Below are 11,357 nucleotides of genomic sequence, written 5' to 3'. Positions count from 1 at the left end.
AAATCTCAAAATTAGAGTTGGATAAAGGAATCCATCAACTTTGCTATAGTCATCAATTTGCAGTGAGAGCTCTCCACATTTTGAGCAGGATCTTGGTCTGTTGCTATGTAGATGTCAGAGCTTGCATGAGCACCGAAACCGGTCTATAGCTCCAGCACCATCGCTGCCACGCTCGTCTTCAACACCACCTTCATCACCTCGCACCAGTTTCTTTTTGGAGCAGTAATTTTATGCCACGATACATTTCTTTTCAAAATAGCAAGTTGACTTCTTGTTATTGTTTAGTTTTCAAGTCCTTTTTCAAAAAGGAAAAAAGTGAAGAATTCCCGCTTTCATAAGAATGTGTTTCTGTATTTACATTTGTGGTAATTACTGCACTAATACTTATTTATTACATAGCTTTGATAGGTAGAAGTCCAGTAAATGAGTCTATTTTGAATAAACAAACTTAAGCCCATTACGTGAAACGATGAGAACAAAGTTACGCTTCCCATTCTTTAAATTACGCACATATTAGTTTATGCATATATAGCTATATATATTTTACTCCTCCGTGCCCAAGGCACCTACACCCGCCCCCAGGCCAGAACCTAAGACACATCAATGATTCAGATTCGAACTTGAGATCTAAAGTCCTTGCCACCCAAGCTGACCAATAGGCAATTTATGCCTATATTATTCATATTGGTCCATTTCACAAAGAAAAAGTCAACTTAGCCCACAACTCCATCCCTGAATCCAAGGAACAATCTGACGTCACACATAAGAAAGAATAAGAAAATGAAAAACCAAGCACATTCAAAATTTAAATTCTGAATCAACAGTTTCAATCCAACATATGAATATGAATATCCAATATCTAAGTACAACAAAAAATAAAGCAAAAATAAAATAATAAAAAAGATATTGGTCGAAGCAAACACACCTAACCTTCCTACTACTCTCTTCAACAGGTACTTGGAGAAAATCAGCAATAACTCATTGGCACCACAGCAAAAAATGCAGCATCGAAATAAATCATATGCACTTTCAGATCATATAAATACTTGTTCCTAAATCAGAATCTAGCAGAAACTTGTAATGAAAACTCGAGAGTTCAACCTGTGAAGGGGGTAGAGCCAACATCATCCTATGTATAGTATACGTTCAAAAATTGTTCAAACTATTTGTTTGGTCCTTTGCTAGTGTTCTCTCTTCTAGTCCCTGCAAAGAACAAAAGATAGTAGTTAAAACATACATGGTTATCACACTCACACGGCCTAATATGATTCCCGAGACGTTTAGCAAAATGGCACAAAATGTTAAGGATATGTATAGCACTTGAAAACATAAACCAAAAAGAAAATAAATATGACGGGAAAACTAAGTCATCACATACTAATCTTCTAATCTTTAGGATAACTCCTAGAAGATCATTTTAGATGCAACAAAATCACCCGAATTTTACATCTCATCTTTTAGTTGTGGTGTGGAGTGGATCCCACTTTGTTGCTTCACCGTGTCTTTAATTATGTCACCCACTTTAAACCAGCAGTGGACAAACAATACAGCAGTATATTCATTAATAGTATAATGTTAACAATTCATTTCTTGGAAAAGAAACTATAACCTCTTTTGCTACTAAAATCACTGAAAATTGCAGAAAGAGTGTGGAGCTAGGATGACACCTCTCCGACATCCAGAACAAAGAGAGATAGTGGGGCTTACATGAAAGTAAATAGATTGTCACTGACAGGGGCATCTACCGTAGTCTGACCATTTGAACTGTTTCCAGAACTTTGCAATAAATCCATATCCCATAACTGTACATACAATAGTAGTCGTCTTGAGAATTCATAAACATTAATGAGAAAAACAAAGAGGAACAGAACAGTTACATTAAAGGCTTGGCATGTAAAACCACGTGTGGACAACAAAAATATGGAATAAGCATTCCAACATATTCCTTAGGCCTAAATCGATTGAAATGACAAAAAGATACTGTTTCTGAACTTCTATTCACCAGGCAGAGATTTTAACCAAGACAAACAAAAACCTATTATAATTTGAACGAGAAAATTTTCTTTAAAAATTCAACCACTTGACTTAGTACAATATTTGGCATTTCATAGAAATATAGAAGTCAACCTCAGATAATATGTTACATGCAAGTCCAAGAATATAGAATAAAAAATTGGGTAAAATACATAGAAACTTGTTGAATTGACAAACGATTAAAAGTTGGTTTTCTATCAAATATATATCAAAGAGAGAGAGAGACGCTTACCTTCAACATATAATCATGTGAAATACTGCCAAGAAACTTTCTGTCATGGGAGAAAGCTACAAGACAAGACAAAACTGTTAAAATGCTATACTAAGAATTCCTCTATATTTAAGTAATAATACGATTGAGTGCAAAAAGATGAAAAGAGAAACAAACAAAGCACATTATTGAGTGTTGCCAGACCAGACCACAAAACATAAATCATATGTGAGTTGACAGTCAAGAAACTCAAGTTAATTAATCCGTTCCCAAAATGAATATGGGTTACTTAATATCAGCCAAAACAGAAGAATATCTTACCAAGCCGCTCCACAGGATAGTCAGAGTGTTCTGCAATTGGTTGGATTACTCTGTTGGGTAAAATGCCTACCAGACTAATGAAAATAACACGTGATTAAGTGAACATCTAATATGTGGACCGAAATACGATGCCTCTCTACATCAAAGTTCTCACCTGATGAGTCCACTCTCGGATGCAGCAACGACCCGATCTTCATCAAGCTAACAGGAAGGAAAGAACCGCCACTTTAATTTAAAGACTCCTTGACAATATTACTCGAAGTTACACAAATGCTTACCTTGAGCAATGCGTTCACAGGATTTTGAGAGAGATCAACAAAGCGATCACTGAAGTTAAGACAATGAAACGAATAATGAATCAATAAAGGGAAAGGATATTGGTAGCATAAAAATTAATACATTTTATCACAAGGAATTCCTAATCTCATTCCAATGATCATAACAATGCATTATGCATATTTCAACAAAAACTATATATGTACACCTGCAATCCTTGAAGCAGCCCCATGAATATAATAATAGAGTTCCAGTTTGCGACCCACATATAACTTTACGTCCATTCTGACCACAAAAGTAAAAAAGAAATAAAAGAAATAAGCAGAACTGAGAAAGCTAAAATTACATGTTTATATATGTAATGGATAATAAATGCTTATTTGCACTCACTCATGTATTAACTTGCTACAAAATAAAAATAGAGGCAGTTCAGATACTTTCCCAGCACAGTAATTTTAAAAAATTATCTATTATTTCCTTCCTCCCTTGCTATGACCTCCTAAGGAAAAATGCCGAGCAGCACTGAGGGAGTGTGAGAAAATGACAACTTCAACATAAGTACGGCTGAATAGCCCAATGTTTGTGGACCATGAGAGATAAAACAAATATCAAAGTATACTCTCAGATATAATTCTATGAAATTCTTTATCTTTGCATTAGAAAAAAAAAAATTGGGGGGGTTATGGAGATTTCGGTCCATATAGAAAAAGGTGAAAGAAAGTTCAAAACATTTTTGAGCCAAGTGAGAACTTGTATTGTTTTTTGTGGCTTCTAAATAAAAAGGAGGCAGTGAATGAAAAACTCATTAATTTTTTTTTAAATGCAAATCTGTAGGTGGTAGTTTAGAGTTTCGAGCCTGGTAAATATTGACAGGCCAGAGTACTATTAGGTGGGACAAAAATATTTTCAAAAGCAAATATACGTGACTGAAATATGATTGATACTTCACATGTAAAGCTACCTTCATTATAACAACAGACAGCAGCTCAACTTCCGAAAACTCAGATCGAGCATGGACCTGCATTAAAATAGGACTAATCAACGAAACCGAAAGAAAATGTTAAATTAACTTCAGAAAACTCAAATCAAGCTTAAATTGCATCAAAACAGCTCCTAGAAATGAAAATAGTCAATGATATGGTTAACAGCACATTGTAGTCACACCTTGTAGTCAATGTAAAAATTCATGTTTCGGTTAAAAACTCATACACACATTGTAGCCACACAAATTAGTTATTAATAACTTGGAGGGACTAACCTTGTTTCTCCGAAGATTGCAAACAGATAAAGTCCCATCGCCACTTTAAAACAAAAGACGAAAAATGCATGAGGAAAGGCAATCAAATGAAAGAAGTAAAGTTCTAGCAAACTTATTACCTAATTTATTAACATAATTCACCATGCATTCAATTTCTCAATTAATTCTATAAACTAAAGAAGAGAGGAGTATCTAAAAGACGACAAATAGGAATTCATGAAGTTGTTTCTTAACTCTTATTTTTTACCAGAAAAATAAGAAACAGCCTTATTTTGTTTCTTAATAAATGATCTCAAACCTGTATAAATTAGAAATGATAAATTTCAGCAAGAGATGACAATATCAAAATATTGTCATACCTCAGTCTACCTAAAAGAATCCCATGGTTCAATAAACTTGAGAAATCTTCCAAGCATTTAAGATAATAGAACTAGAGTGAAACAGTAGTTACAGCAAGGATTACCTTGTCGCCAAAAGCTTCATGGAATCTGATGAAAAGGTCATATCTGAAATATAATCTTCATGAGCTTCAAAAGTATTGCAGCAAGAACGCTGTCTGGTATCCCATACCTTGAAGAATACATCAACCAGTCAAAAACATTGGAACATCAAAGTAAACCACAACATTTTAACATGGAGAAGGTGCAAAACGAAAAGACCAGTGTGATGAAATGAAACTCATCATCAGATCTCCCACTGAGTAACTGTTTGTTATTTTTATTATAAGCACCAAGTAACTTTTTTCTTTTTTTTGGGGTAAGAAACATGTACCTCATTGATGATATAAAATAAACAAAAGCCTCAATGGGTAGGATTACAAAAGGGCCTCCCAATTGGAGACTAGATCATTGAGAGTGTAGCTATTGAAAGGAGGATAAGAGCATTTACACCATCCAAGAGCTAACACTGTAACTCTATCAAAAAAGACATTAAAAGGGAGAGATGTACCATTGAAGATCATATTGTTCCTTTCCATCCAAATGCTCCATAGGAAGGCCCTAACCATGTGGGTCCATAGAATTTCTCCCTCTTTCTTGAAGGGATGACCAATCAGCAGAGAATTAAGGAAGATGCTGGAATTGTTGTGCATAGTTGTTTGCCAACCATAGATCTTCATAATCGCAAGAAATGAAAAGGTGGCCCTGTGTTTCTGCCTTCTTAAAACAAAGATGGAAGTAGCTTGGAGAGAGCAATATACGACATCCTTATTTGCATTCAACCTTGAGTGTTAATGGTGTTGTGGCTAAGTTCTGTGATAGTTTGGAATAGTATAAGTATATTAGTTAGAGGCATTATGCTAATTAGATAGGGGTGAGTTGGTCATAAATGGAGGAAGTAGGGAGAGAAAAGGGATTAAGGGAGGAATAGTTTAAGATGAGGAACTTGGCATAGTTCTCGGGAAAGAGATAGCCCTCTTGAAAGGCTATCGATATTGTAAGTCTCTTTGATATTGCAATATAGTTATCTTGTTACTTCCCCATGATCGGGAACCTAACACAAATTTACTGCTACTTGAGGCTTGAGACAAGGAGATCCGTCGTCTCCTTTTCTCTTCATCTTGGTCACAAATGTCCTTAGTCTGTTGATAACTCTGAGAGGAAACAGAGGCCTCATCACAGGTTATATCTTGAATTGTGGCTCCATAGAGGTCAACCATTAGCCATTTGCTTTTTGCTAATGACACTATTGTTTTTTACAAAGGACCCATATAGCATAAAAAAATCTCTACAGGATCATCAAAGCCTCTAAGATGGCGTCGAGCCTCAACATCAACTACAACAAATCTGAATTTTTGGGCTTTTTTTTTTTGAAGGATGGACACTCAGAAAATGACAGCAATTGTCAAAGCTTGGGGTTGTAAAATGGGCTCTTGGCCTTCTCCCCTCGCCTCTCGCCAAAGGCGAGCTCCTTGGGTCGCCTTGAAAACACTGGCTAGTAGGAGCCAAAAGTTTGCCAACCCTTGGTATTGCAAACGGAGTCAGCCTGTTTGCTATCTTTGCATCTGAGCAAGGCTCTATTGGCTTGGAATTGGTAGATGGAGCAAAATTCACTTGCAGGGGCTTGAATGGTCTGAAGGATAGACTATCAATAATCATGAAGGGATTGACATTGTACAATGATCCATCAATTCCAAGCGAGGACTTAAGGGAAAAGAGGGGATTTCTTTGAAGCTAGATTAATGGCACAGGTTTTGTTGCTAGTTTGGTGGTCCTTCTTTAATACATTCTAGTGAGACAGTAATGGTGGGTGCAGCAGCCACGGTATAAAAGGTGAGAGCTTCCTTAATCATCAAGCGATTAGTGTATTGATCCTTCATCCCCGATTTTTTCTTAGTATCTAGGTAGCCGTCGAGGGGGCTTGAAAAGCTTTTCAACAATTTTCTTATCGATACTCAATGGGAGCATAAGTCTATTTTTTTCCCCATTGTTGTCCAGCTAGTTGACTTCCACCAGAAAACCTCTTTTGTTGTTGAGTTTTTCAACCCAGATGACATAATCATCGCAACGATGTTCTTTGAAAAACTTATGGTTAAGGGGGTAACCGATGAGGAGCAAAAGATGGAGAAGAGCCAAGAATCAAAAGCCCACATGGTCGAGAGGGAGAAGTTAAGTCCTTGCCTTTTTCTCTTTATCCTAGCTTTGCTTCCTTTGAAGAGTTCATCCACCTCAATAGTGAAAATTTTTCGATCTATAGTTGTTTTTTGTATGGGGTAATTCCAACTTTTCATACTGAAACAGATGGCTTAAAGGAGGGGAGATCAGAAGGAGGGTTGGCCATGGTGAGGACGATCAAGGTAAGAATGTAATGATTGAGGAAATCTGCAGGGGAAAATCAACAAAGGAGAGCTTCCAGTTGGGTCTGGTGGTTGGGGTTAGGGATTGCCTCTCTGCCCTTGGTTTTACATTTAAAAGTGGAGAAGCTCTTCAGGTGATGGCACACACCGGTAGGGATAAGTTGGTTGCCAATCCTAGGGGAAGATGCTCCTCACATGCCAAGCATTCCTTATGCTATAAATATGCTCAATTAGTTTGCCTTCGCTCTAAAGACTCCCATGAATGTAGGCTTAGAAACAGTTATTGAGATATTTAAAGAGTTCTATACTAGCTCTTTGCTTTGGAGCCATCGGGTAATTTCTCTACCAGCTCTCTGCTTCGTAATTTGATTCAAAATTCGAGGAATGACGACAACTCCCCCATTTATAAAATAATCTGGAGCGATCATTATCCATCAAAGGTGAAGTTCTTCTTATAGGAGGTTAGCATAAAAGCTATCAACAGTCATGACAAATTCCAAAGGAGAATGCCTTATACGAATATTTTCCCCCACTGGTGTGTTCTTTTGGGTTCTTTGTAAAAACAGCAGTGAGTCCCAAGGCCACATCTTTAACAAATGCACATTTACAGCAAGCTTATGGAGCAAAATTCTCTTTGTGTTTGGCTGGTTCACCCCTCTCCCTTTCGAAGCTCATCATCTCTTGGTTTATACTCAGGCACCCCTTCAAAAAGGAGAAAAAGATCCTTTGGTTGCACTTTGTTCAAGCGATTTTCTAGGCTATTTGGTTAGAAATGAATCATAGGGTTTCAAAGACAGAGAGCAACCTTTTGATCGTTTATTTGAATATGTAGTCTATCTAGTTGTGTCATGGTGTAAAGTTTACCCTCTCTTTCATCACTTTAGTATTTCTTTCATGGCTTCCAATTGGGGAGGTTTTTTGTAACTCCTTTGAAGTGGTTTTTCTCCCTTTTGTACCTCTAATTTCACATCATCAATGAAATTGTTTCATCTCAAAAAAATTATATATATATATAAACAGTTCTATAACTCAGGATTTGCGAGTTACTCTTGACTCCCTATGTATGTAAAAAAGACTGGTGATCCTCAAAATCATAGGTCCATTAGTCGTTACTATGTGTGCAGTGTGTTCTATTATACAATCATTTCATTGCACTCCAAAAAATAAACAGAGGCATAGTAGTCTTTAGTTGGGTCAGAAAAAGAGCTTCAACTATAAGGAAAATAAAGTTAATGTGACTACAGACCATGTTGTCCACATTAAGTGCTTCTTTTAAAGGGACTGCAATATAGTCTACTGTATACATCAGAGCAAGTTCATTGGTTACCAATCCAATAATTCATTCTTGCATTAAGCACATGAAGTTGGACAGCCTCTATCTCATGCATTAGAAAATTGTTATAGTCCTTCAGAGTTTCAAATAATAAACAAAAGGACTAGGGCACTTATTACTTATGACTGTTACCTCTGTCCCTGCTTAAGGGCTTTTTCTCCAACTTAGCCTGCCTCAACAGCTAAGACACTTGGCACTCCTTGTTACAAACAAATTTACTGAAATCAACAGCTAAGACACTTTGGCAATCCTTGTTCCTAACAGATTTACTGAAATCATTTGTAGTAGTAGTAGTAGCTAATTTTATTAAGAAAAAATCAACAGTAGTAGAATGTCAGAGCTGTTCATTAATCATTACTCATACTCATTGTCACTTACATATAGGTTATAATAATATTCTACAGTTCAGTGACTTTAAGAAATGGAATGTTTTTCATCATGCTCACACTCTCTCTCTCTCTCGACTTTTTTCACTTTTCCAGGTCAGTTAGGTCTTCAAAGAATTGAGAAAACGTAATACTAGGAAACAGAGAAGAGAATGACAAAAAGGACAAGAAAAGGAACCTTGATGCACCCATTGTCATCTCCTGAAGCAATGGTTTCCGAGGTTAAGTTAATCAATCTATTGACCGCATCACTGCAGAATTGAGTAGACTACTCCATGTTATATTGCATTAACTTGTATAAAGAAGGACAGCATAAGACCAATAGGAAAGGATCCTTACTCGTGTGCATCTTCAAGACGAGCAATAACAGACCCAGTCTCCACATCCGTAGCAAGAATGGAATGGTCTGGAGAGCCCGTCAAAATTGCTGATTTACAAACCATAAACCAATCATTTGTGGGTAAAAGAAAAACACCGATAATTTGCCAAAACAGTACAAAATCAAAGCAATACCACGTCCGTCATTGATGAACCGAACGGCTCTGCAAGATTCACTGTGTGCACGAACTTTCAAGAGCCTGAGATAGACGGTAAAATTTGAACAAGTATGATGAATAGACTACTCGTACTGCAGGAAGAGCAGTTCAATTAAATTGATATGACGAGATTTTCATACCTTTGGGGTAAAGCATTAGCATTATAACGATATCTGCAAAGACGAACGTGGAAATTGAGAAGCGATGGAGGAAAAACAAAAGAAATAGAAGGCATGAGAGACGAAATACAGGAGAAGATTGCCGTCGATGAGACCAGCTGCAACCAACTGCTCGGATGGATGGAAGTCCAAGTCGAAGGGAATGCCGCCCAGGTTAACTTCCATGCCTTGAAACGCGTTTTTTCTGAGACTTCGGTCGTATCAACGCCAAAGAAAAATCTACAAAGTTCAGCTGCGGCCGCGAAAAGCCGCCGCCGGTACTGGTGTTGCCGAAGCTAAGGGAGAGTCGTGGGTCCGCCGCTGTAGAGGGAAAGCGTCGGCGTCGGAGGTTCGTGGGCTGCGGGTTGTCGCCGCCGCTCGCTCGTCGATTGAAGAAGAAAGATTCTGACGGAGGCCGGGGCTGAACCTACGGCGAGAGAGGGACACATAAAATAAAGGGAGTAGGGCAATTTTCCCTTCTTTTGAGTGATACGATGAGACTTGAGACAGTGTGAGGGGGTAGTGGTGGGTAAGACGAGGGGAATGCGGTTAGTGTAAAAAAAGTTTCTTTTATCCCATATCTTTTAGTACAGTAGCAAGAATAGAATGGAATATAGTCTCGATTAGACATATATGTCAATTGTCGTTTTGACAATTAAAATTTTCTTTTACATGTTCATAATGAATTAAAATAGAAATACAACAGTTTACTTGCAGAATATTATATTATTAATAATATAATATAATATTTTAATATTGAGTAGTAATTTCAATCCAAAAATAGAAAGTTAAAAAATACCTTCGATCTTTATATTTTATACTTTTGTGAAAGTGATTTAGTCCATCACTTTAAAATTGGCTTGTACAAATTAGAAGGTGGCATGTGCAAAATTATAGGTTGGTTCAACGAGATCGATGCAGGGCTTTAAAAAAAAGATGAGAAAATGAGTTAGAAATTTGGGTTTTTGGACCAAGTAGCCATCTTTTCAAGACATCGTTGATTTACCTTTCTTCTAAAAATATAAGTTTTCTATACATTTACTCATGTGAAATTATATTTTTACCCTTCTTCTCAAATCACTCATTTTCCTTTTTTCTTCCCTTTTTCATCTTCTCCCCTCCCTCTCTTTAAAGGTTTTTTATCCTTATTTCCCTTCTCTCTCTCATTCATTTCTTATTCTAATTTTTTGCTATTCTTCCTCTCTCATTCTCCCTCTTGATTTTTTTCCTTCAACCTCGTCTTTGTGACTCCATTGTTGGATCTCAAAATTCAAACAACACCAAGAAAAACCTCTCTCTTTTTTCCTACTATCTCTCTTACTCCTCTCTCATGCATTAATGGACTTTAAAATTTTAAAAAAATCAAATAGCCATAAAAAAGAGAATAAGTCAAGTAGGAATTCAAGTCAAGTTCCACCCAAAAGAGATAATAGGATACAACCACATAAATTCTCAAATTGGATGATGTGATCATAGTCGGGCAACCCAAGAATCAACCCACAACAGTGAAGAGGAAGATAAAGACGGGAAGCCCCCTGAAAGAAGGATGAATTTCAAGGAGGATCCAAGAAAATAACTACGATCGGAGAGCAAGCACACACAATGACTACACGGCGCACCCAACCATCATTGGCTAACCTCATAAGGTGACGCCCTTCGCATGCTCGACATTGCCTCTTGCCGCAAGCGTCATCGTGCACCCATACACGACAGCGCCCGCGTGCACGCTCACCGCGCGCATGCCCCAACACATGTGCCAACCACCTAGTCGCTCGCTCTGCACGCGTCCCTCTAGATGCCAGCACACACCGTTGCACGCCCACCTGCCTGCGCGCTCACCACCCGCCTACCATGCAAGTTCCCGCACACTCCCGCTGTACTAACCTCACAAGAGGCTAGCGCCTCCGCCAGCACGCGCCCCGGCCAGATGTCCATCGCTCGGCTCCCGCACGCCTCTGCCGCTTGCCTATGCGGTGCCACCCGCACGCCCATGCGCATCGCCCTACATGTTCGCGCGCCTCACACCCTTGCACACCCATCAGCACCCGCA

The 11,357-nt window shown here is 38.0% G+C and overlaps 1 protein-coding gene across 3 annotated transcripts; it reads right to left on the bottom strand.

The window, feature by feature from the left end:
- Nucleotides 1-316: 316 nt before the first annotated feature.
- Nucleotides 317-9,835, bottom strand: WDR55 (transducin family protein / WD-40 repeat family protein). 3 transcript variants are annotated; one of them, XR_015788925.1, is made up of 16 exons: nucleotides 9,399-9,835; nucleotides 9,290-9,322; nucleotides 9,127-9,191; nucleotides 8,953-9,040; nucleotides 8,792-8,864; nucleotides 4,564-4,670; nucleotides 4,101-4,143; nucleotides 3,804-3,860; nucleotides 3,051-3,127; nucleotides 2,845-2,893; nucleotides 2,721-2,767; nucleotides 2,567-2,640; nucleotides 2,267-2,322; nucleotides 1,708-1,802; nucleotides 926-1,203; nucleotides 317-750 (listed from the first exon to the last, which is right to left on the bottom strand). XR_015788925.1 is itself a non-coding variant. In XM_022296018.2 (15 exons), the coding sequence occupies exons 1-15, from the start codon at nucleotides 9,491-9,493 to the stop codon at nucleotides 1,197-1,199; spliced, it is 966 nt and encodes a 321-aa protein (XP_022151710.1). In that variant the 5' UTR covers nucleotides 9,494-9,835; the 3' UTR covers nucleotides 782-1,196. The 3 variants fall into 3 exon arrangements, 1 of the variants encoding a protein (XP_022151710.1); XR_015788924.1 differs by having other exon boundaries at nucleotides 317-732; XM_022296018.2 differs by lacking the exon at nucleotides 317-750 and having other exon boundaries at nucleotides 782-1,203.
- Nucleotides 9,836-11,357: the final 1,522 nt, after the last annotated feature.

This window comes from Momordica charantia, assembly GCF_013281855.1.
Source record: "Momordica charantia cultivar OHB3-1 chromosome 11 unlocalized genomic scaffold, Mcharantia_2.0 BLBB01000011.1, whole genome shotgun sequence".
Lineage (NCBI taxonomy): Eukaryota > Viridiplantae > Streptophyta > Magnoliopsida > Cucurbitales > Cucurbitaceae > Momordica > Momordica charantia.
This window is presented reverse-complemented; position numbering and strand designations above follow the sequence as displayed.

Bases quoted from the DNA above. Each gene is read 5' to 3' on its own strand.
- WDR55 (XM_022296018.2), bottom strand. From the start codon at position 9,493: ATGGAAGTTAACCTGGGCGGCATTCCCTTCGACTTGGACTTCCATCCA. The intron at 9,192-9,289 runs GTATGAAAATCT...CGTCTATCTCAG, and splicing joins GCTAATGCTTTACCCCAAAG to GCTCTTGAAAGTTCGTGCAC. The intron at 2,323-2,566 runs GTAAGATATTCT...CTTGTCTTGTAG, and splicing joins CTATCCTGTGGAGCGGCTTG to CTTTCTCCCATGACAGAAAG.